This window comes from Oncorhynchus mykiss, chromosome 4 (genome assembly GCF_057628025.1).
Source record: "Oncorhynchus mykiss isolate SJ-2025 chromosome 4, ASM5762802v1, whole genome shotgun sequence".
In the NCBI taxonomy this organism is placed as follows: domain Eukaryota; kingdom Metazoa; phylum Chordata; class Actinopteri; order Salmoniformes; family Salmonidae; genus Oncorhynchus; species Oncorhynchus mykiss.
Window position 1 is genome coordinate 75,692,501 of NC_143025.1, and position 25,859 is coordinate 75,718,359.

A 25,859-nucleotide genomic window follows, 5' to 3' on the forward strand; every position below is an offset into this window, starting at 1 on the left:
AAGCATGAGGGAGCCTTTGTATATTGTCCGAGATCTCCTTCCGTCTCTCACACAAACCCTAAATTACTGAGCAGTCAGCCCCTGTGCAGAAGGAGGGGTCTCCTGCCCCGAGCCCCAGGGGCTCCCTATGACGCTAATCAGCACCAGCTTGAGAGGCGGGCCATAGCCCTCAGTTCCCCATACCATTCAATCAGAGGCCAATGTGGTTAGATTTACAAACACAACCAGTCAATGAGGTAGAAGCTTCCACAAGGAACCCTGCCAGAGGTTTGGGATATAGAAGTTGAGGTTTGGGTTTTCATGGTGGTGATAAATGGTTCAGTCACAAGGCTCACAGTCAGGGAACAGGGGACAGTTACAGTAGTCAGGGGACAGGGGACAAGTACAGTAGTCAGGGGACAGTTACAGTAGTCAGGGGACAGGGGACAGTTACAGTAGTCAGGGGACAGTTACAGTAGTCAGGGAACAGGGGACAGTAATCAGGGGACAGTTACAGTAGTCAGGAGACAGGGGACAGTTACAGTAGTCAGGGGACAGGGGATAGTTACAGTAGTCAGGGTACAGTTACAGTAGTCAGGGGACAGTTACAGTAGTCAGGGGACAGTTACAGTAGTCAGGGAACAGGGGACAGTTACAGTAGTCAGGGAACAGGGGACAGTTACAGTAGTCAGGGGACAGTTACAGTAGTCAGGGAACAGGGAATAGTTACAGTAGTCAGGGGACAGTTACAGTAGTCAGGGGACAGTTACAGTAATCAGGGGACAGTTACAGTAGTCAGGGGACAGGGGATAGTTACAGTAGTCAGGGGACAGTTACAGTAGTCAGGGAACAGGGGACAGTTACAGTAGTCAGGGGACAGTTACAGTAATCAGGGGACAGTTACAGTAGTCAGGGGACAGGGGATAGTTACAGTAGTCAGGGAACAGGGGACAGTTTCAGTAGTCAGGGAACAGGGGACAGTTACAGTAGTCAGGGGACAGTTACAGTAGTCAGGGAACAGGGGACAGTTACAGTAGTCAGGGGACAGTTACAGTAGTCAGGGAACAGGGGACAGTTACAGTAGTCAGGGGACAGTTACAGTAGTCAGGGAACAGGGGATAGTTACAGTAGTCAGGGGACAATTACAGTAGTCAGGGGACAGTTACAGTAGTCAGGGGACAGGGGATAGTTACAGTAGTCAGGGGACAGTTACAATAGTCAGGGGACAGTTACAGTAGTCAGGGAACAGGGGACAGTTACAGTAGTCAGGGGACAGTTACAGTAATCAGGGAACAGTTACAGTAGTCAGGGGACAGGGGATCGTTACAGTAGTCAGGGGACAGTTACAGTAGTCAGGGAACAGTTACAGTAGACAGGGGACAGTTACAGTAGTCAGCGGACAGTTACAGTAGTCAGGGGACAGGGGACAGTTACAGTAGTCAGGGGACAGTTACAGTAGTCAGGCAACAGGGTATAGTTACAGTAGTCAGGGGAAAGTTACAGTAGTCAGGGAACAGGGGACAGTTACAGTAGTCAGGGGACAGTTACAGTAGTCAGGGGACAGGGGATAGTTACAGTAGTCAGGGGACAGTTACAGATGTCAGGGAACAGGGGACAGTTACAGTAGTCAGGGGACAGGGGACAGTTACAGTAGTCAGGGAACAGGGGACAGTAGACAGTAGACAGAGGCACGTTACAGTAGTCAGGGGACAGTTACAGTAGTCAGCGGACAGTTACAGTAGTCAGGGGACAGGGGACAGTTACAGTAGTCAGGGGACAGTTACAGTAGTCAGGGGACATCGGATAGTTACAGTAGTCAGGGGACAGTTACAGTAGTCAGGGGACAGGGGATAGTTACAGTAGTCAGGAGACAGTTACAGTAGTCAGGGAACAGGGAACAGTTACAGTAGTCAGGGGACAGTTACAGTAGTCAGGGGACAGGGGATAGTTACAGTAGTCAGGGGACAGTTACAGTTATCAGGGAACAGGGGACAGTGACAGTAGTCAGGGGACAGTTACAGTAGACAGAGGACAGTTACAGTAGTCAGGCAACAGGGTATAGTTACAGTAGTCAGGGGACAGTTACAGTAGTCAGGGGACAGTTACAGTAGTCAGGGAACAGGGGATAGTTACAGTAGTCAGGGACAGTTACAGTAGTCAGGGGACAGTTACAGTAGTCAGGGAACAGGGGACAGTTACAGTAGTCAGGGAACAGTTACAGTAGTCAGGGAACAGGGGACAGTTACAGTAGTCAGGGGACAGTTACAGTAATCAGGGAACAGGGGATAGTTACAGTAGTCAGGGGACAGTTACAGTAGTCAGGGGACAGTTACCGTAGTCAGGGGACAGTTACAGTAGTCAGGGAACAGGGGACCATTACAGTAGTCAGGGGACAGTTACAGTAGTCAGGGGACCGTTACAGTAGTCAGGGGACAGTTACAATAGTCAGGGGACAGTTGCAGTAGTCAGGGGACAGTTGCAGTAGTCAGGGGACAGTTACAGTAGTCAGGGAACAGTTACAGTAGTCAGGGGACAGTTACAGTAGTCAGGGAACGGGGGACAGTTACAGTAGTCAGGGGACAGTTACAATAGTCAGGGGACAGTTGCAGTAGTCAGGGGACAGTTACAGTAGTCAGGGGACAATTACAGTAGTCAGGGGATAGTTATCGTAGTCAGAAAACACAAACAGTTACAGTAGTCAGGGAACACAAACAGTTACAGTAGTCAGGGAACAGTTACAGTAGTCAGGGGATAGTTACCATAGTCAGGGAATACAAACAGTTACAGTAGTCAGGGAACAGGGGACAGTTACAGTAGTCAGGGGACAGTTACAGTAGTCAGGGGATAGTTACCGTAGTCAGGGAACACAAACAGTTACCGTAGTCAGGGGACAGGGGACAGTTACAGTAGTCAGGGAACAGGGGACAGTTACAGTAGTCAGGGGACAGTTACAGTAGTCAGGGGACAGTTACAGTCACACCACTGTGTGTTTAGAAAAGACAGAGGACACAGAATATATAGAAGATGTATTTCACAGAATACTAGGCAATCGGCCTATATATACAGTATTCAATAGACCTTGTTTTGTGTAGACAGGGTATTGAGTTGGGATGGTGGGGGAGTTGGGGCCAGATCCCAGTCTAATAAAAGGCTTAACTCAGTGGGGTTATAAAGCCCTATTCATTTCCCCTGCACCACAATACACTGGCAGCCATTACAGTACAGAGTACAGAGCCCTTACAGATAGCCAGGTGAGGGAGATTTCTGGGGTCTACACACAAATAGTTCTGGTTTGGGTTCAGATACATTATGAGATACAGGCATACAAGTACAGGATGGTGGAATAAGAGACGACTGTGTTTCTGGCATGGACATTATGGAGCTATGTGAGTGGATAGACATATCCTTGGCTAGAGAAAGTGAGTGAGAGAGAAAGAAAGAAAGAAAGAACAGAGAAAGAGAGAGAGAAAGAACAGAGAAAGAGAGGGAGAGAGTGTACAAGCATCTCTACAACAGATCAGGGCACTTTTTTCTGGAACAAACTGGTTTTATAAACTACCAACATGCAGGGACTGGATTTGCCCCGATTGCCAACTCCCCACAATGTACTCCCATCCCCCCTTCAACACAATATTACTGGTCAGGTTCCCTACCCATGCTCTAACCCCTCTCCCTCTCTCCTTCCCTTCGTCCTCTCCCCTGTTCTCATCCCGTCTCTATTGTCTCTGACTGTGTGCAGCTGGAAATGCCTTTTCATTTGTGGCCAGAGGGCCTTATAAGAGTCCCCTCCCCCCCAGAGGTAAGGCTGACCCCCCAGACCCTGTCATGGGACCCTCAGGTTATCCTGCTGCCCCCCTACCTAAGGCATTTGCCCTGCATCAAAGCAGTGGACTGGCCCCCACTAACTCTGCTGCTAACCCCTCCTACTTACCTACCTACTACTTACCTACCTACTACTTACCTACCTCTTACTTACCTACCTCCTACTTACCTATCTACTACTTACCTACCTACTACTTACCTACCTCCTACTTACCTACCTCCTACTTACCTACCTACTACTTACCTGGAAACCCTTGTTAATCACCTCCCTAACTACAAAACACTTCTGAGACAATCGCTGGCTGGCCGGATTGTAACCTCCTAGGTTAGCATGCAGCCCTCCCTCCACCTGCTGCCCACTAACACAGACCCCTCCCTCCACCTGCTGCCCACTAACACAGACCCCCTCCCTCCACCTGCTGCCCACTAACACAGACCTCCTCCCTCCACCTGCTGCCCACTAACACAGACTCCCTCCCTCCACCTGCTGCCCACTAACACAGACCCCTCCCTCCACCTGCTGCCCACTAACACAGACACCCTCCCTTCACCTGCTGCCCACTTCCCACTAACACAGACCCCCTCCCTTCACCTGCTGCCCACTTCCCACTAACACAGACCCCTCCCTCCAATTGCTGCCCACTAACACAGACTACCTTCCTCCACCTGCTGCCCACTAACACAGACTCCCTCCCTCCACCTGCTGCCCACTAACACAGACTCCCTCCACCTGCTGCCCACTAACACAGACCCCTCCCTCCACCTGCTGCCCACTAACACAGACACCCTCCCTCCACCTGCTGCCCATTAACATAGACCACCTTCCTCCACCTGCTGCCCACTAACACAGACCCCTTCCCTTCACCTGCTGCCCACTAACACAAACCCCCTCCCTCCACCTGCTGCCCACTAACACAGACCCCCTCCCTCCACATGCTGCCCACTAACACAGACCACCTTCCTCCAACTGCTGCCCACTAACACAGACTACCTTCCTCCACATGCTGCCCACTAACACAGACTACCTCCCTCCACATGCTGCCCACTAACACAGACCCCCTCCCTCCACATGCTGCCCACTAACACAGACCACCTTCCTCCAACTGCTGCCCACTAACACAGACTACCTTCCTCCACATGCTGCCCACTAACACAGACTACCTCCCTCCACATGCTGCCCACTAACACAGACCACCTTCCTCCAACTGCTGCCCACTAACACAGACCACCTTCCTCCACCTACTGCCCACTAACACCGACTACCTTCCTCCACCTGCTGCCCACTAACACAGACCCCCTCCCTTCACCTGCTGCCCACTAACACAGACCCCCTCCCTTCACCTGCTGCCCACTAACACAGACTACCTCCCTTCACCTGCTGCCCACTAACACAGACCACCTTCCTCCACCTGCTGCCCACTAACACAGACTACCTTCCTCCACCTACTGCCCACTAACACAGACTACCTTCCTCCACCTGCTGCCCACTAACACAGACCCCCTCCCTCCACATGCTGCCCACTAACACAGACCACCTCCCTCCACCTGCTGCCCACTAACACAGACCCCCTCCCTCCACCTGCTGCCCACTAACACAGACCCCCTCCACTAACTAGCAGGATGGTTGTGATCTGATATTTCTCCCTGTACTTCACATGTAAGAGGTTCAGTACTTTAGTACTACTATGTACTTGGTAATTCAAATTAGGGGTGAAAGTAAGGTGGTCTGGTACAAGGTACCGGTAAAATAAATAGTGAGGGTATGCCGTACCGGTAAAATAAATAGTGAGGGTACGCCGTACCGGTAAAATAAATAGTGGGGGTATGCCGTACCGGTAAAATAAATAGTGGGGGTACGCCGTACCGGTAAAATAAATAGTGAGGGTATGCCGTACCGGTAAAATAAATAGTGAGGGTACGCCGTACCGGTAAAATAAATAGTGGGGGTACGCCGTACCGGTAAAATAAATAGTGGGGGTACGCCGTACCGGTAAAATAAATAGTGAGGGTACGCCGTACCGGTAAAATAAATAGTGAGGGTACGCCGTACCGGTAAAATAAATAGTGAGGGTACGCCGTACCGGTAAAATAAATAGTGGGGGTACGCCGTACCGGTAAAATAAATAGTGGGGGTACGCCGTACCGGTAAAATAAATAGTGAGGGTATGCCGTACCGGTAAAATAAATAGTGAGGGTACGCCGTACCGGTAAAATAAATAGTGGGGGTATGCCGTACCGGTAAAATAAATAGTGAGGGTATGCCGTACCGGTAAAATAAATAGTGAGGGTACGCCGTACCGGTAAAATAAATAGTGAGGGTACGCCGTACCGGTAAAATAAATAGTGGGGGTACGCCGTACCGGTAAAATAAATAGTGAGGGTACGCCGTACCGGTAAAATAAATAGTGAGGGTACGCCGTACCGGTAAAATAAATAGTGGGGGTACGCCGTACCGGTAAAATAAATAGTGGGGGTACGCCGTACCGGTAAAATAAATAGTGGGGGTACGCCGTACCGGTAAAACATGAGCCTATCACAATAATGAAAACAAAATATCAAGAAAACTGCATGTCAGAGGCATGGAAAAGAGAGAATGGACATGAACACCGGTGGTAAAGCCAACGCTCCAAAATACTATGTGGTTCGGCGAGAACACTGACATTTTTCCAAGGCAGAGATGAGTGGCCGAAACCGAGACACGCGGACAGCAGTGGACACATACATTCTATCCTAATGACATTCACCAAGTGTCATTACACTTTTTGGTGTGTTGTGTAGAAGAGGTCCCTTTCCATTCACCACTGTTTAGAGGTTGGAGATATGTTGTGAGTAGATGAACATGCGTGGTAGTAAAGGAGCCCATTGAAGTGATTGTTTGACAATCAGATGAAGACATCATGACTGGTTGAGGTATGCCAAGGTAAAAGTTCATACATTTTAAAAGTTAAATCACAAATGTTTAAGACTCACAGAGATCCTATTGAATTAGTAGGGATTCTATATGTAGTTCTATGATGAGGCCATCAAATGACATAGAAGGTCCTGTATCAGAATAAATTAATTCTACTTTCACCCCTGATTAGTATACAATCTCCATGACAATGACCAAATGATGGTTAGGTAACTGTACCAGGTCCCTCCCTCCCACCCCCAGACTCCCAGGCTGGGTTAGGACCTGCATGGGGGAGTAGAGAGAGCAGTGGCGGTGGCATTATGCTGAGTCTGTCACACACACACACTGTATACACATACACACACACACACTGTATATACACACACACACAACAAGACACACTCCTGTGTGCCGCTGGCACATTCAGATGGAGGATGACTGCATGGGTTAGTCATACAGGGTCCTGAAATTAGCCACATTTATAACAGTAATTACACATGCAGAACCCACACACACACTCAAACATGAACACACACACACACTCAAACACGAACACACACTCACAGCGACCCACACACTCATCACTCATAACCATTTTAACTGATTAAGGAAAGGCTTGCGAGTACAATAAACCTTCAGGTCCATTCCATATTCTCTGGTGTGTGTGTGTGTGTGTGTGTGTGTGTGTGTGTGTGTGTCCTTCTCTCCACCCGTGCTTCCTCAGCGTAATGGCCTGTGATTAATCGTGGCTAATCAATATGCATTACTGTTAGGATTCATGATGTTCCCTTCACTCTGCTGTGTGACTACTGTCTGCCCTGGGCATCACAGGGACGGGTTGGGGGCGGGGTCAACTACAGCTAGCTAAACACAAACACAGGCTGACAACCGCCCAATCCACGTCTCGTCAAATCACTACCCACCCCTCTGTCACACGCCCGCCTGATCACCTGAGCATGTGTCACGGAAACAAATGTCGCGTCTCTGGCATCATTAAAAGTGAAGACTGTTATTTATCAAATCAATTCTCTGTAAATATTATTACGTGATTAGACTAATCATGTAAATTGAATTAACTAGGAAGTCGGGGCACCATGGAAAATCTTCAGATTACAAAGTTATCATTTTCCGAATATAACTCTTCAGATATTTTAATATCTGATCAATTAGTCTTCTAATTAATGAATTATTCTTTACCTCACATCAGTCTCATTCCAAACGTCGTAAATTGATAGCTATCTGCATGAACCCAGCCTAAACTATGAATCATCCATACACTATTGGCTTAATAATTTATTTACTAACTAACTAAATAATCACAGAAATGCATAAACAAACAAACAGTAGATATTGGTAGGGAAGATCCCCTAGTGGGTTAAGCCGATATGACGGCTTGGTGGACAAAGGGAAGGGGCTGTGGACTGAGAAAGAGCGGGAAAGACAAAATGGATCACTACACACTGGATAATTATATTGTTTGAAATGCTAATCCTTTGCACATGAACGCTCGCTCATTCGGGAATAATTCAAATCAATATATTTACGCCCATATGTCGTTGTTGTCTTCTCTGTTGGAATCGTTGGTCCGTCTGCGGGAGAGTCAGTTGGTTACTCATGAGAGAGTCTCTGGTTACTCATGGTGGTAGCTCTATCGGCGGCTCCTGATAGTGTCTGTTGTCATGGATACGTCAGGCGTCCATTGTTCTTAAAGTAGATGTTTCGGCGGTTGTCGGTATTTGCATCTCAGGTTTACATAATTTCTAGCTGTAGACTTGTAATTAGTATCTAAGATTTGCTCTTATTTTGTAGGGATCGATAGTCTCAGAGTTTAACCATTTTCAGCCGTGTAGCCAATGCTCCACGTTGCATAGTTTTCTAGTTTTGGTAGTCAAACCTGTGCCACCTCAGCTTACACCGAGATATGCGTGGTCTGGTGAGGATTTCCTCAGGAGGGGTTTTTATTCAATAGAAAAGGGCGGTTCCATGACGCCAGATCATGTCTGTGCTCATGGGGGCGTGGCCGCTGACTAGTGAAACTTTACAGGGAATTAAATTCCCTCAAATTAAAAATGTTAACATCACATTGTCTAATTTCACAAATAGTTTCATCTTTACTCATTCATTTTATACAAGAATTAGATGCAAACCCCATAATTGAGAAATGTACACATTCAGAGATATAGTTATGTGTGTTTCATGTCCTTCGTGAGGTCACCAAATGAAACACACTCAACATAACTGCCCCTTAAGTGTCCACGGACCATTCCCACACTCTCAAAGGTGGAAATATTGTTTAAAAGTCCCATTTTGGGACTTTGGGATTTAGTTTGGCCAAGTGAAATCCCTTGTTCTCTCTCTGCATGACCAGGGGGAGAGAGTCTCCGCCAGGAATTTATGGCCTGAGATAACAGTGAGAGAGGGGGAAGCCACGATCTACACCCAGAAAGAGCCACGTCATGACACAAACTAACAACACAACACGTTATCTACTTGAGTTAGATTAGAGCTATACTAACAGGAATGTTGATTGATCAAACAATCGACAAAACAATATTTTTCACTTGATTGGCTTGATGATGGTTTAGACTTGGGAGAGGGCTATGTATGTTTCAATATGTCTCTGAATGGGGGGCTCTGTAGGGTTATGTAGTAGGGAATAGATTGAGAGGAGATAAATTTGCCTACTTAGCATAATTATTTGAGGCCGATGCTTTGCTGCCTCTTAACGAAAGTGTTTGACCAAATTGCTGAGATTTCTGCTGCATAGCAACAGTCTAGGAACACCAACTGTCTTTTTCTGTCTTGGATGTTGCCTGTAAGCTAGCTAGGTGGTTTTGTTTTAAACGGACTGTGAATGATGACTCCCTCTTGTTCTTTTGCCGCTTGCTTTGTGCTTCCTTCTGGCGCTAACCGTGTTGTGCTAACCGTGTTGTGCTAACCGTGTTGTGCTAACTGTGTTGTGCTAACCGTGTTGTGCTAACTGTGTTGTGCTAACTGTGTTGTGCTAACCGTGTTGTGCTAACCGTGTTGTGCTACCTGTGTTGTGCTAACTGTGTTGTGCTAACTGTGTTGTGCTAACCGTGTTGTGCTAACCGTGTTGTGCTAACCGTGTTGTGCTAACCGTGTTGTGCTAACCGTGTTGTGCTAACTGTGTTGTGCCAAACACTCTGTCATGTTTTGTCACTGTGTGTTCTTGTCAGACTGCGCTGTGTTGTGAGTGGCGTGCTTTGTGCTTTTTGTGTGTTCAAATAAGCTCTTTTCTTTTATGACGATTTCTTTGTCTTTGTATGTCTGAACAGCTCTGTTGTCTTTGAGTGAGTGTTTGTTTGGAGCTGTGTGTGTGTGTGTGCGCTCCAGTCCACTGTTTATTTGCTTTGTAAGTGGCGCATGCACTATGTTAAATTGTATGACTTGCGCTCTGCCGCTGTGTGTGACTACTGTCAGTCCAGCTGTGTCACGTCATTTTGTGTTGAAGAGAGTTTTGCTTCCTGGTGTGATTCACTGCCCTGCCGCTGTCCTGTTCTTGCAGCTCTCAACAGCCAGCGGTGTTGCGTTCCAGTGCTCTGTGTGGTGTTCATTGGTTCCCTCTGGTGCTTCTCTTGTCGTTTTGTTCTTGTAGTTGCAGGACCCCCACCTGTATGATCAGGTCTATAGGTACTTAGACCTCCCAGGACAGGTATGTGATCTCATTACAAACCATGTGTCTTTTTACAGCTCATCGTCCCTAGGACAATATTTAGACATGTTATAATGCATTATGAAGACCTAATTTCACGTTCCCACTGCTGTAGGTATGGGAACTAAGAATTCTGTTGTGTATTTTGGCAAAAATGATTTAATTAGTAAAGTACAGTTCAATTCGTTGTACTATTATTTGGACATGATCTTTCTTTTAATTTTGGTGTATAGTAGACACCATGTTTCTTGTAGTACTATACATTCAACATGCCCTGTAATGTCCAGCTCATTCAACTAAAATGTCAGCTACAGCTTTCCTTGTTCCCAGACTTCACATAGCAGTGTGGTATTCCTCACCTACACTATGTTCTGCCTTACACTTGTTCTGTGTTGTGCTCTGTTGTGCTCACACCTTCTGTGTGTCCCGTTTTATATATGTGTAGACTGAGCATCCTACTCTATGTCTATGTAAACATTCCATATGGCTTAGTATCCAATGAAAATGAGAGAGTCACTATGACATCAGCTACTGTGCAAAGCCAAGAGCAGAGATACGTTTTGCTTATGAGGCTTTATGGGATTGTGTTTGTGTTTTGGTTTTACTATCCTTGTGGGGACCAGAAGTCCTAATAAGGATAGTGAAACAAGAAACATTCAGATAAGTGGGGACATTCCTTTATTTTTAAATATTATTTAACTAGGCAAGTCAGTTAAGAACAAATTATTATTTACAATGACAGCCTACCACGGCCAAACCTGGGCCAATTGTGCGGTTGTGATACAGCCTGGAATCGAACCAGGGTCTGTAGTGATGCCTCTAGCACTGAGATGCAGTGCCTTAGACCGCTGCGCCACTCAGGAGCCGGTCCCCACAAGGAAAAAGGCTATTTTTGGTTTAAGGGTTAGTTTTAGTCTTAGGGTTACAATTAGGGTTAGAAGTTAGGGTTAAAGTTAGGAGTTAAGGTTAGGTTAAGGGGAAAATAGGATTTGGAATGGTAATAAATGTTTTGGTCTCCACAAGGATAGTAACACAAATGTGTGTGTAGGTGTGTGTGTGTGTGTGTGTAGGTGTGTGTGTGTGTGTGTGTGTGTGTGTGTGTGTACCAAACTTTGTTAGTCCCGATCCAATCAATGTGAAGACAGGAGTGAACCGACTGTTGACTCTCTCTATTAAATCTTTCTTCTCTCTGTTGCCTCCTGTCTTTGCACTCAGTTCTGCTCTCTGTCTCTCTTTAAATGTTAAATAAAAACATAGCTCTTCCCTCTACTTGTAATCAAAGCAGTTTAAATGTGTGTGAAGGGAACTTCAATGAAGTGCTGTGTTTGTCTGATAGTTCTGTACAGATGAAGACCCTAGTCTCTCTCTCTTTGTCTGTCTCTCTCTCTTGCCTCTTTCCTTTCTTCGTTCTTCCAACCCCCCTCCCTCTTCTCTCTCTCCTCCCCCCTCTCCTCCTACCTTCCTCCCTCTATCCCCTCGTTCTCCAGGTTAGGGGAAACGACCGTACTCTGGAGACTGAGAAGATCCCGCGGGCGCCTCACGACCGGAAGAAGGAGTGGCAGAAACTGGCGCTCGGGGCGGAGCTAGCTGAGGACGACCCTGAAGAGGCCCTGAAACACAGAGAGCCTAATGGCTCCGCTCCCTACCACGACAGGTCTGGGTGAGTGTGTGTGTGAGTGTGAGTGTGTGTGCGTGTACGTGTGCGTGTTTCTCTGTATATGGAGCATTGGGGAACGCTATTAAACCCCAATGTTACTCTATATGGAGAATTTGTGTCACGTCCCAATTCCCCGTCTCCCTTATTTTTTTACATTTTATTTAATTAACCAGGAGACTCAGAGTCTCTTTTTCAAGGGAGACCTGGCCAAGAAAGCAGCAACAAACAACACATTACAGAATTAAAACATACAACAATACAATACAACATGATCCAGCCTAAAAATAGCATTTACACTCCTCTGTAACAGAGTCTCACATCAATATTTTAAATGCATTCAGTGGCACTAACATATCTAGAAGCATCGATTGTAGATTATTCCATGCCTCTGGTGCACAAGAAGAGAAGGCAGTCTTGCCTAATACTGTGAATGTCCTGGGGACTTTAAGTAGCAACCACCTAGCAGACCAGGTATGGTAACTGCTGGTGGTGAAGGAGACCATACTACAGAGGTAAAGAGGGAGTTTACTCAAAAGGGCTTTGTAGATGAACACATACAAATGTAGCTTTCTGAGCATATAAAGTGAGGTCCAATCTACCATTTGGTACAATGTGCAATGGTGGGTGAGTGACTTGGCATTTGTAATAGAGTTCCTTGAGCACTTGTGTAACACTTTAATGCTTCCCCTTTCTCTATATCAAACACTATCAATCAATCAATCAATCAAATGTATTTATGAAACCCTTTTTATATCAGCCAATGTCACAAAGTGCTGTACAGAAACCCAGCCTAAAACCCCAAACAGCAAGCAATGCTGATGTAGAAGCACGGTGGCTAGGAAAAACTCCCTAGAAAGACCGGAACCTAGGAAAAAACCTAGAGAGGAACCAGGCTCTGAGGGGTGGCCAGTCCTCTTCTGGCTGTGCCAGGTGGAGATTAAAACAGAACATGGCCAAGATGTTCAAACGTTCATAGATGACCAGTAGGGTCAGATAATAATAATCACAGTGGTTGTCGAGGGTGCAACAGATCAGCACCTCAGGATTAAATGTCAGTTGGCTTTTCATAGCCGAACATTCAGAGTTAGAGACAGCAAATGCGGTAAAGAGAGAGAGTCGGAAAAACAGCAGTTCCAGGACAAGGTAGCACGTCCAGTGATCAGTGAACAAGGATCGGGAGACACTGTGGCCCCATCCGACGATACCCCCGGACAGGGCCAACCAGGCATGATATAACCCCGCCCACTTTGCCAATGCACAGCCCCCCCCAACTACCCTGAGACAAGGCTGATTATAGCCCACAAAGATCTAACGCTTCCCCTTTCTCTATATCAAACACTACCCTGTCATGTGTAACACTCTAACACTTCCCCTTTCTCTATATCAAACACTACCCTGTCATGTGTAACACTCTAACACTTCCCCTTTCTCTATATCAAACACTACCCTGTCATGTGTAACACTCTAACACTTCCCCTTTCTCTATATCAAACACTACCCTGTCATGTGTAACACTCTAACACTTCCCCTTTCTCTATATCAAACACTACCCTGTCATGTGTAACACTCTAACACTTCCCCTTTCTCTATATCAAACACTACCCTGTCATGTGTAACACTCTAACACTTCCCCTTTCTCTATATCAAACACTACCCTGACATGTGTAACACTCTAACACTTCCCCTTTCTCTATATCAAACACTACCCTGTCATGTGTAACACTCTAACACTTCCCCTTTCTCTATATCAAACACTACCCTGTCATGTGTAACACTCTAACACTTCCCCTTTCTCTATATCAAACACTACCCTGTCATGTGTAACACTCTAACACTTCCCCTTTCTCTATATCAAACACTACCCTGTCATGTGTAACACTCTAACACTTCCCCTTTCTCTATATCAAACACTACCCTGTCATGTGTAACACTCTAACACTTCCCCTTTCTCTATATCAAACACTACCCTGTCATGTGTAACACTCTAACACTTCCCCTTTCTCGATATCAAACACTACCCTGTCATGTGTAACACTCTAACACTTCCCCTTTCTCTATATCAAACACTACCCTGTCATGTGTAAAATATGCATTTCAATGCATTTCAATTAACAAGTGTGGCTTGTTAATTTGTGGAATTTCTTTCCTTCTTAATGCATTTGAGCCAATCAGTTGTGTTGAGACAAGGTAGGGATGGTATATAGAAGATAGCCCTATTTGGTAAAATACCAAGTCCATATTATGGCAAGAACAGCTCAGATAAGCAAAGAAAAATGACAGTCCATCATTTCTTTACTACATGAAGGTCAGTCAATTCAGAAAATGTCAAGAACTTTGAAAGTTTCTTTAAGTGCAGTCGCAAAAACCATCAAGCGCTATGGTGAAACTGGCTCTCCACCACAGGAAAGGAAGACCCAGATTTACCTCATTAGAGTTACCAGCCTCAGAAATTGCAGCCTAAATAAATGCTTCACAGAGTTCAAGTAACAGATACATTTAATATCAGAGGAGACTGCATGAATCAGGCCTTCATGGTCGAATTCCTGCAAAGAAACCACTACTAAAGGACACCAATAAGAAGAAGAGACTTGCTTGGGCCAAGAAACACGAGCAATGGACATTAGACTCATCTGACCTTTGATCTGATGAGTCCAAATTGGAGATTTTTGGTTCCAACCGCTATGTCTTTGTGAGACGCAGAGTAGGTGAACGGATGATCTCCGCATGTGTGGCTCCCACTGTGAAGCATGGAGGAGGAGGTGTGATGGTGTGGGGGTGCTTTGCTGGTGGCACTGTCTGTGATTTATTTAGAATTCAAGGCACACTTCACCAGCATGGCTACCACAGCATTCTGCAATGATACGCCATCCCATCTGGTTTGCGCTTAGTGGGACATTCATTTGTTTTTCAACAGGACAATGACTCAAGACACACCTTCAGGCTGTGTAAGGGCTATTTGACCAAGAAGGAGAGTGATGGAGTGCTGCATCAGATGACCTGGCCTCCACAATCACCCGACCTCAACCCAATTGAGATTGTTTGGGATGAGTTGGACCACAGATTGAAGAAAAAGCAGCCAACAATTACTCCGCATATGTGGAAACTCCTTCAAGGCTATTGGAAAAGCATTCCTTGTGAAGCTTGTTGAGAGAATGCCAAGAGTGTGCAAAGCTGTCTACATGATTCCATACGTGTTATTTCCTAGTTTTGATGTCTTCACTATTGTAGAAAATAGTCAAAATAAATTGAGTAGGTGTGTCCAAACTTTTGACTGGTACTGTATATGGAGGGGATCTGTAACGCTAATGCCCCCCCCCCTCCCCCCTCTCAGAGCTCCTAGTTACTTGGATGGGATGGACGGGCCATTCTCCCTAGCAGCGCTGCCCTACAGCCAGATGAATGAGCTGCTGAACCGCCCTGGGGACAGAATGTACACACGACCCCATGACCCCCCACCACCACCCCCTATGCACCATCTGGGAGACATCAAACCCCCCTCCATGATCAGGTGGGTATCACACACACACAGAGGCACACACACAAGAGGTGGCAGGTAGCCTAGCGGTTAGAGCTTTGGACTAGTAACCAAAAGGTTGCAAGATCAAATCCCTGAGCTGACAAGGGCAAAAATATGTTGTTCTGCCCCTGAACAAGGCAGTTAACCCACTGTTCCCCAGCAGGCCATCATTGAAAATAAGAGTTTGTTCTTAACTGATTTGCCTAGTTAAATAAAGTTACAACAAAAAAAAGAAGCAAACTAGAGAATGTGTTACCACATGGGAGCGTCTCCCCACTACCTACCTGGTTTTGAGAATGCCTTTCACTCCAAATGGATACAACTCTCTTCTTCTGTTTCCAGATCAGTTGTTTTCTCTGTTGTTCTTTTCTATTCATGGGTTGCATGTTTCCTCAGAATATTGTTTTGAACATTTGTTTTGGACTGAGCATATCGTCAATGAGCACTGATGAAGATTTCATCAAAATTTCATGACAGTGGCTTGGAAATACAATGACATTCAAGTGGAGGCAAATAAATAGTAGGAAAACCTTTTATCATAATTTTGCTGTCACCAGATTGACTTTAGATGCAGTATAACGTTAGATAGTTAGCTAAGATTGAGGGGGGGAGGTAACAATACTTCATATTAACTACCTACATTATTACACATATTATGCGTTAATTGTGGAAATAAATTGAAGAGGTGACAGTGAAGAGGCGACTCCGGGATGCTGGCCTTCTAGGCAGAGTTGCAATGAAAAAGCCATATCTCAGACTGGCCAATAAAAATAAAATATTAAGATGGGCAAAAGAACACAGACACTGGACAGAGGAACTCTACCTAGAAGGCCAGCATCCCGGAGTCACCTCTTCACTGTTGACATTGAGACTGGTGTTTTGCGGGTACTATTTCATGAAGCTGCCAATTGAGAACTTGTGAGGCGTCTGTTTCTCAAACTAGACACTCTACTGTATTTGTCCTCTTGCTCAGTTGTGCACCGGGGCCTCCCACTCCTCTTTATATTCTGGTTAGAGCCAGTTTGTGCTGTTTTGTGAAAGAAGTAGTACACAGCATTGTACCAGATCTTCAGTTTCTTGGCAATTTCTTGCATGGAATAGGCTTCATTTCTCAGAACAAGAATTGACTGCCGAGTTTCAGAAGAAAGTACTTTGTTTCTGGCCATTTTGAGCTTGTAATCGAACCCACAAATGCTGATTCTCCAGATACTCAACTAGTCTAAAGAAGGCCAGGTGTATTGCTTCTTTAATTAGCACCACAGTTTGCTAACTGTGCTAACATAATTGCAAAATGATTTTTAAAATGAAATGATACACTTGGATTAGCTGACACAACGTTCCATTGGAATACAGAATCTTTCAATGGCCCTAGGATCCAGTTGGACAGAGGTGGTCTGCCAGTCACTGGGACGACAACCCAACTTGGGATGGGGGGAGGTTTTAGCGAGTGGAATAGTGAAGGACAATTGGAGGTTTACTCAGTAGCAGTGCCAATCCTGTATCATGGTACAGTTATATAGACACTCAGTCATCATGGTGCATATTAATGGTAAGTTTACAAACATATATTATGATAAATATAATTTAAACTTGTATCTTGTTATGGTAAATGGGGAAATAAGTATAGCCAGTTATAATTGTAATGGCTTAGAAGATAATAAGAAAAGACAATCAGTATTTACCTGGATGAAAGAGAAGGAAAATAACATATATTGTTTACAGGAAACTCATTCACCAATTTTAGTTGAAGTTGTGTGGAAAAAGGACTTAGGGGGCAAGATATACTTCTCCTATGGGCAAAGAAACTGAAAAGGGGTGATGATATTAATTAACAATATATTTGATCCAAATGGGCAAATTGTCCAAACAGATTCACAAGGTAAATGGATGATTTTAAATATGTTATTGGACCATAAACAGATTTGTCTCATGAATCTATTTTGGTGAAAAGAGTTCATATTAACAAAGGAAATAGAGGGATTAATAGTACAGAAAGATGGAAATAAAAACTGTATCATAGAGACACAGAATAAGTTAGAGGAAAAGCAAAAAATATCAAGTGTAATATATTATAAAAATAAAGCAAACTGGATGGAATATGGGGAGAGATGCACCAAATAATTTCTTAATCTTCAACATAGAAATGTTACCAAAAATAATATAAGCATATACAGTGCATATAATATCAGCATATACAGTGCATGTAATATCAGCATATACAGTGCATGTAATATCAGCATATACAGTGCATGTAATATCAGCATATACAGTGCATATAATATCAGCATATACAGTGCATATAATATCAGCATATACAGTGCATGTAATATCAGCATATACAGTGCATGTAATATCAGCATATACAGTGCATGTAATATCAGCATATACAGTGCATGTAATATCAGCATATACAGTGCATATAATATCAGCATATACAGTGCATATAATATCAGCATATACAGTGCATGTAATATCAGCATATACAGTGCATGTAATATCAGCATATACAGTGCATGTAATATCAGCATATACAGTGCATATAATATCAGCATATACAGTGCATATAATATCAGCATATACAGTGCATGTAATATCAGCATATACAGTGCATATAATATCAGCATATACAGTGCATGTAATATCAGCATATACAGTGCATGTAATATCAGCATATACAGTGCATGTAATATCAGCATATACAGTGCATATAATATCAGCATATACAGTGCATATAATATCAGCATATACAGTGCATGTAATATCAGCATATACAGTGCATATAATATCAGCATATACAGTGCATGTAATATCAGCATATACAGTGCATATAATATCAGCATATACAGTGCATATAATATCAGCATATACAGTGCATGTAATATCAGCATATACAGTGCATATAATATCAGCATATACAGTGCATGTAATATCAGCATATACAGTGCATGTAATATCAGCATATACAGTGCATGTAATATCAGCATATACAGTGCATGTAATATCAGCATATACAGTGCATATAATATCAGCATATACAGTGCATATAATATCAGCATATACAGTGCATGTAATATCAGCATATACAGTGCATATAATATCAGCATATACAGTGCATGTAATATCAGCATATACAGTGCATGTAATATCAGCATATACAGTGCATGTAATATCAGCATATACAGTGCATGTAATATCAGCATATACAGTGCATGTAATATCAGCATATACAGTGCATGTAATATCAGCATATACAGTGCATGTAATATCAGCATATACAGTGCATGTAATATCAGCATATACAGTGCATATAATATCAGCATATACAGTGCATGTAATATCAGCATATACAGTGCATGTAATATCAGCATATACAGTGCATGTAATATCAGCATATACAGTGCATGTAATATCAGCATATACAGTGCATATAATATCAGCATATACAGTGCATTCAGAAAATATTCAGACCCCTTGACTTTTTCCACATTTTGTTACGTTACAGCCTAATTCTAAAATTGTTTAAATAAACATTTTCCCCTCATCAATCTACCCCATTATGACAAAGCAAAAACATATTTAAAACATAATTATTAAAAAAATAAAAACAGAAATACCTTATTTACATAAGTATTCAGACCCTTCGCTATGGGACTCAAAATTGAGCTCAGGTGCATCCTGTTTCCATTGACCATCCTTGAGATGTTTCTACAACTTGATTGGAGTCCATCTGTGGTAAATTCAATTGATTGGACATGATTTGGAAAGGCACACCCCTGTCTATTTAAGGTCCCACAGTTTACAGTGCATGTCAGAGCAAAAACCAAGCCACGAGTTCGAAGGAATTGTCTGTTGAGCTCCAAGACAAGACTGTGTCGAGGCACAGATCTGGGGAAGGGTACCAACACATTTCTGCATCATTGAATGTCCCCAAGAACACAGTGGCCTCCATAATTCTTAAATGGAAGAAATATGGAACCACCAAGACTCTTCCTAGAGCTGCCCGGCCAAACTGAGCAATCCGGGGAGAAGGTCATTGGTCAGGGAGGTGACCAAGAAACCAATGGTCACTCTGACAGAGCTCCAGAGTTCCTCTGTGGAGATAGGATAACCTTTCAGAAGGACAATGATTTCTGCAGCACTTCACCATTCAGGCCTTTATGGTAGAGTGGCCAGACGGAAGCCAATCCTCAGTAAAAGGCACATGACAGCCCGCTTGGAGTTCGCCAAAAGGCACCTAAAGTCTCTCAGACCATGAGAAACAAGTATCTCTGGTCAAATGAAACCACATGGAGGAAACCTGGCACCATCCCTACATTGAAGCATGGTAGTGGCAGCATCATGCTGTTGGGATGTTCATCATGGGCAGGGACTGGGAGACTGGTCAGGATTGAGGGAAATATGAACGGGGCAAAGTACAGAGAGATCCTTGATGAAAACCTGCTCCAGAGCACTCAGGACCTCAGACTGAAGGTTTACCTTCCAATAAGACAACGACCCTAAGCACACAGCCAACACGACACAGGAGTGGCTTCGGGACAAGTCTCTGAATGGCCCTGAGTGGTCCAGCCAGAGCCCGCACTTTAACCCAGGGGAACATCTCTGGATAGACCTGAAAATAGGTGTGCAGTGACGCTCCCCATCCAACCTGACAGAGCCTGAGAGGATCTGCAGAGAAGACTGGGAGAAACTCCCCAAATACAGGTGTGCCAAGCTTGTAGCATCATACCTAAGACTCGAGGCTGTAATCTCTGCCAAAGGTGCTTCAACAAAGAACTGAGTAAAGGGTCTGAATACTTATGTAGATGTGATTTAAAAAATACTGTTTTTGCTTTGTCATTATGGAGTATTGTGTGTAGATTGATGAGGGGAATGTAATACATTTTAGAATAAGGCTGTAACGTAACAAACTGTGGTAAAAGTCAAGGGGTCTGAATACTTTCTGAATGCACTGTCATAAAAAAAAAATGGTTGTTAGGTATAGGCAAGGCCATAAGCAAATAGATACATTTGATGACATGATAATGCTGGCAAAGTTGTTTCCTTCTAAACATTTGACAACTTTAGCAATGTCATCGTATTTCCCGGCACTATCGTGTAATTTAGACTAAACAGTCGTTAGCCTCCGTCCAGAATGACTGGGCTTATCACGGCTGTAGGGCACCGCTATTACGGCGCCGGTAGAGGGCGGATTGAGAACGTTCATAGCAATGGTGACGGGGGTGTAACCTATGAATAGCCTGTTGTGTTGAGTTTTGTTCTGCTTAACTCTGATGATGGGGACGTGAGCAGCTACAGGTGTGTTTCGCATCTCTGAAATGTTCTGCTCCGTTGAAGCGCAGGCAGAGGAAAGGATGAAGGGATGGATTCTGGGTGGGGGTAGTGGAGCGAGGGAGGAGAAGGAAGGGATGGATTCTGGGTGGGGGTAGTGGAGCGAGGGAGGAGAAGGAAGGGATGGATTCTGGGTGGGGGTAGTGGAGCGAGGGAGGAGAAGGAAGGGATGGATTCTGGGTGGGGGTAGTGGAGCGAGGGAGGAGAAGGAAGGGATGGATTCTGGGTGGGGGTAGTGGAGCGAGGGAGGAGAAGGAAGGGATGGATTCTGGATGGGGGTAGTGGAGCGAGGGAGGAGAAGGAAGGGATGGATTCTGAATAGGGGGTAGTGGTGTGAGGGAGAAGGATGAAGGGATGGATTATTTATTTATTTTATTTCACCTTTATTTAACCAGGTAGGCTAGTTGAGAACAAGTTCTCATTTGCAACTGCGACCTGGCCAAGATAAGGCATAGCAGTGTGAACAGACAACACAGAGTTACACATGGAGTAAACAATTAACAAGTCAATAACACAGTAGAAAAAAGGGGAGTCTATATATACATTGTGTGCAAAAGGCATGAGAAGGTAGGCAAATAATTACAATTATGCAGATTAACACTGGAGTGATAAATGATCAGATGGTTATGTACAGGTAGAGATATTGGTGTGCAAAAGAGCAGAAAAATAAATAAATAAAAACAGTATGGGGATGAGGTAGGTGAAAATCGGTGGGCTATTTACCAATAGACTATGTACAGCTGCAGCGATCGGTTAGCTGCTCAGATAGCAGATGTTTGAAGTTGGTGAGGGAGATAAAAGTCTCCAACTTCAGCGATTTTTGTAATTCGTTCCAGTCACAGGCAGCAGAGAACTGGAACGAAAGGCGGCCAAATGAGGTGTTGGCTTTAGGGATGATCAGTGAGATACACCTGCTGGAGCGCGTGCTACGGATGGGTGTTGCCATCGTAACCAGTGAACTGAGATAAGGCGGAGCTTTACCTAGCATGGACTTGTAGATGACCTGGAGCCAGTGGGTCTGGCGACGAATATGTAGCGAGGGCCAGCCGACTAGAGCATACAAGTCGCAGTGGTGGGTGGTATAAGGTGCTTTAGTGACAAAACGGATGGCACTGTGATAAACTGCATCCAGTTTGCTGAGTAGAGTGTTGGAAGCAATTTTGTAGATGACATCGCCGAAGTCGAGGATCGGTAGGATAGTCAGTTTTACTAGGGTAAGTTTGGCGGCGTGAGTGAAGGAGGCTTTGTTGCGGAATAGAAAGCCGACTCTTGATTTGATTTTCGATTGGAGATGTTTGATATGGGTCTGGAAGGAGAGTTTAGAGTCTAGCCAGACACCTAGGTACTTATAGATGTCCACATATTCAAGGTCGGAACCATCCAGGGTGGTGATGCTGGTCAGGCGTGCGGGTGCAGGCAGCGAACGGTTGAAAAGCATGCATTTGGTTTTACTAGCGTTTAAGAGCAGTTGGAGGCCACGGAAGGAGTGCTGGATTAGCTTGTTGTACTGTGAGTGTACAACAAGAGTAGTATTCTCTTGACTCTCCATCTTCCTGTTATCTCTGCAAGATTTCCTTCCATTTCTTGCTCCCTCTCTCCCACCTGATATATATTTGTCACATCTTCTCTATTAGTGCCCTGCAGTTCAGTTAGCTTTCAATTAACAGTAACTCTGTCTTTCTCTTTTCCCTCTCCTCAGCTCCAGTTCAGGTTTTTCAGACAGCAGACCCCAATCTCCAGCACAGACTCACGGCTTCAACTCCAACACACCTCCCCCTCCGCCACCTCCCTTGCCCCCTCCACCTCCTCCCTTGCCTTCCATGTCTGGTTTTGGCCCTCGGGGCACCCCTCCTCCTCCTATTCCTCCTCTACCCATCCAGCAGCAGCCCCCGGCCATCCCCCCTCCTCCTGCACCTCTCCAGATCGCCCCTGGCGTCCTCCACCCTGCCCCTCCCCCAGTGGCACCTCCCCTCCACATCTCCTCCCCAGCCCGTCTCCAGCAGGTCCTGGACAGGGGCCCGACCCCTGGCCAATCAGATGGCACCGTGCTGCCTCCTCCGCCCCCTCCCCCGCCCCTCCCAGGAGTACGGAGCTCCTCCCCCTGCCCGCCGGGCCCACCCCCCGTGCCTTCCTTCCTGTCAGGTGCCATGGCGTCCCCGCTCTCTCACTCAGGGGGGAAGAAACACTCCGCCAACCTGCCGCCCATCAGCGATGCACGCAGTGTCCTATTGGAGGCCATCCGCAAAGGTGGGTGGGGCCTCGGTGTAACAGCCAGTAGATCTGTTTATTGTGCATGACTGTCAATGTGCGTAGTCATTGGACAGTTTTATAACAGAAGAAAGCTGATACATTCTCTCTTGTAGGTTGCAGTAATCCCTCTCTCCTTCCCTCCCCAGGTATCCAGCTCCGGAAGGTGGAGGAGCAAAGAGAGCAGGAGGCAGCCAAACACGAGCGTGTTGGGAACGACGTGGCCACCATCCTGTCTCGACGCATTGCCGTCGAGTACTCCGACTCAGAGGACGAGTCCGAGTTCGACGAGGGAGACTGGATGGAGTGAATGAGATGGAGGGAGAGGAAAAGAAAAGAGAGGGGGACAAAAGGCAGAACTGTCACCCAACTGTACCCCCTTTAGAGATGTCAGAATCCATCCTTACAACCACTATCCTCTGTCAGTCCTGTTTTACCCCCTCACCTGTCATCCTCTACACCTCTCTCTCTCTCGCCCTCTTGCTCTCTCTCCCCCTCTTTCTCACTCCCCATTCTTTCTATCCTCTCTCCCCCTATTTTTCCTCCATCTCTCTCTTTTTCTCTCTCTACACCTCCCTCTCTTTCTCTCCCTCTCTGCCTCTCTCCCTATTTCTCTCTCCTCCCCCTCTCTCTCTATTCTCTCCCTTTTGCTCCCTCTTACATCTATCTCCCTCTCACTTTCTCTCTCTCCCTCTGTTCCTCTTGTTCTCTGTCATATACTGTTCTTGGTGTGTTTGTAGGAAAATATCAATTTCAGTTGTTTGTTCCCCATGTTCTGGTCGGGAAATGTTTTTGCACTCATTTTCTACACTGCTACACATTGTTCAGTGGCTCATGTTATTTTCCTTCTTTATCCTCCAATTGTATGAAATCCTCATCATGTACAGTTGTTTAAAAAATGAACGTTAACCAAACAGTTTTTTTTGTTTCTGATAACCTTTTAAAGAAAAGCTATTAACAACCACACATTTTTTCCCCCCTTTGTTTCTTGCTGTTGAGTGTCAAGTGACGAGGTGGCCTGAGTCTTCTGTCCTTAGTTGTGATACTATCCTGCCACCTGGTGGGCCAAAGTGTAGGTGAATTGATTCTGTATTTTATTATCTCTATTTTGAGTTTCTTTTCTTACAGAAAAACACTTGCCATTTTTAAATGGGCCTGTTGTTGCCAATATGAACCACTTGAAGGATGGTAGCCATCCTGAATATCAGTCGGCTGTGGTTGTTTGCTGAGGAGATTTATTGGAGTCGTTGTTTGTTTTTATATTATCAGGATTTTACTTATCACCTCAGAACAAGGGAATATTGTGATGATGGTATGATATGTTATGTGATGATTGTTGTATGATTGTGATGATGAAGATAAAGAAGGATAATTGTGAGACATTAGAAGGAAGTTATTGAGTGATCCGAGCTAATCTATGTTAATCGTTCCCTTATGTCACCCAAGGACATGTCTGTCAAGTTTAGGCAAATGTTTTATTATCTGAGTATGTGTGTCCTCAAAGAGCCACCATAATGTATCTTGGCAGCAAGGAAGTGTCATGAAGTTTGGAGCCATATGGTATACTATACTAGACTAGTGTCTGACCAACAGGAACCACTTTACAGTAGTGTCTGACCAATAAGAACCTCTTTATTGTAGTGCTGACCAACAGGAACCACTTTACAGTAGTGTCTGACCAATAAGAACCTCTTTATTGTAGTGCTGACCAACAGGAACCACTTTACAGTAGTGTCTGACCAATAAGAACCTCTTTATTGTAGTGCTGACCAACAGGAACCACTTTACAGTAGTGTCTGACCAATAAGAACCTCTTTATTGTAGTGTTGACCAACAGGAACCACTTTACAGTAGTGTCTGACCAATAAGAACCACTTTACAGAATGGATATCAAAGGCAGCTTATTTCCCAGGGTCCCCCACTCTGTGTCTGGTGACTAACAAGAAGCCTTACCTCGTTCGACTCTAGAACACTAACAGTTACTATGAAGAATATAAATAAATGAACAGCATGGGTCTACCTGTGTTTCTGCTGCCCAAGGGGGCGGGACTCTGAAGAGAAAGAATGATTTATCTGCCTTCACTGCCCCCTTTGAAGAAGATGATGTCTGCCGTCCTTTTCTTTCTCTCTTCCTTCTTTCTCTCTTTCTACTTTCTCTCTCTTCAACTTGCCTTATTGTTTGTACAGACGTATTGTTGAGTTCATGAATGTATCGTGCTGTTACTACTTTTTGCCTGCACTCGTATGGATTAGCTGTTTCTATGTTTGGGGACGGGGAAACCGAACCCTGGGTTCAAAAAATATCAAACCGTGTAACATGTAACTTATGTAATTGTAACAGTTTGCTTGAATTAATAAAAGCTAATGTTATGTTTCAGGACTTGTTGTTTTGTGTAACCACTGATCCAAGGCCTGTGTGTGCTTTCCGGTTGTGGTGTACCCAAAGGGCTACGGTTCAGAGACTTCTTCCTGAATCAGTAATGGGGACACCATGCATTACACCTCATGACGATAACCTTCCCTCTCTTCACTCTCTCAAACACAAACATATTTCAGTACTAGACAGATGTAGGATCTTAATTTGACCTAAATTGTCACAGCAAAATAATCCTGCAGTAACAAGATTGTAACATTTAGTCCAGAATGTTGCTTGGTAAGGCTATTAGCTGGCCAAAAGTAGGTGACATGAATAATGTTATATAACTGTGTTAATGTGGGTTTTCACTGGTTTTATGTCAAT

At 44.7% G+C, this 25,859-nt stretch overlaps 1 protein-coding gene across 4 annotated transcripts in view; it reads left to right on the plus strand.

Moving 5' to 3' along the window:
* The window catches only part of wasf1 (WASP family member 1), a 128,519-nt gene extending 103,023 nt beyond the window's left edge, over window positions 1–25,496 (plus strand). For 3 of the 4 annotated variants that reach the window (XM_036976019.2, XM_090233035.1, XM_036976020.2), the window contains 5 exons: window positions 10,314–10,370; window positions 11,858–12,030; window positions 15,359–15,535; window positions 22,572–23,119; window positions 23,269–25,496. In XM_036976019.2, coding sequence (XP_036831914.2) covers window positions 10,314–10,370; window positions 11,858–12,030; window positions 15,359–15,535; window positions 22,572–23,119; window positions 23,269–23,429 — 1,116 coding nt within the window. In that variant the 3' untranslated portion in view covers window positions 23,430–25,496. The remainder of the gene's footprint in view (window positions 1–10,313; window positions 10,371–11,857; window positions 12,031–15,358; window positions 15,536–22,571; window positions 23,120–23,268) is intronic. The other variant, XM_036976022.2, reaches the window with a different exon arrangement.
* Window positions 25,497–25,859: the final 363 nt, after the last annotated feature.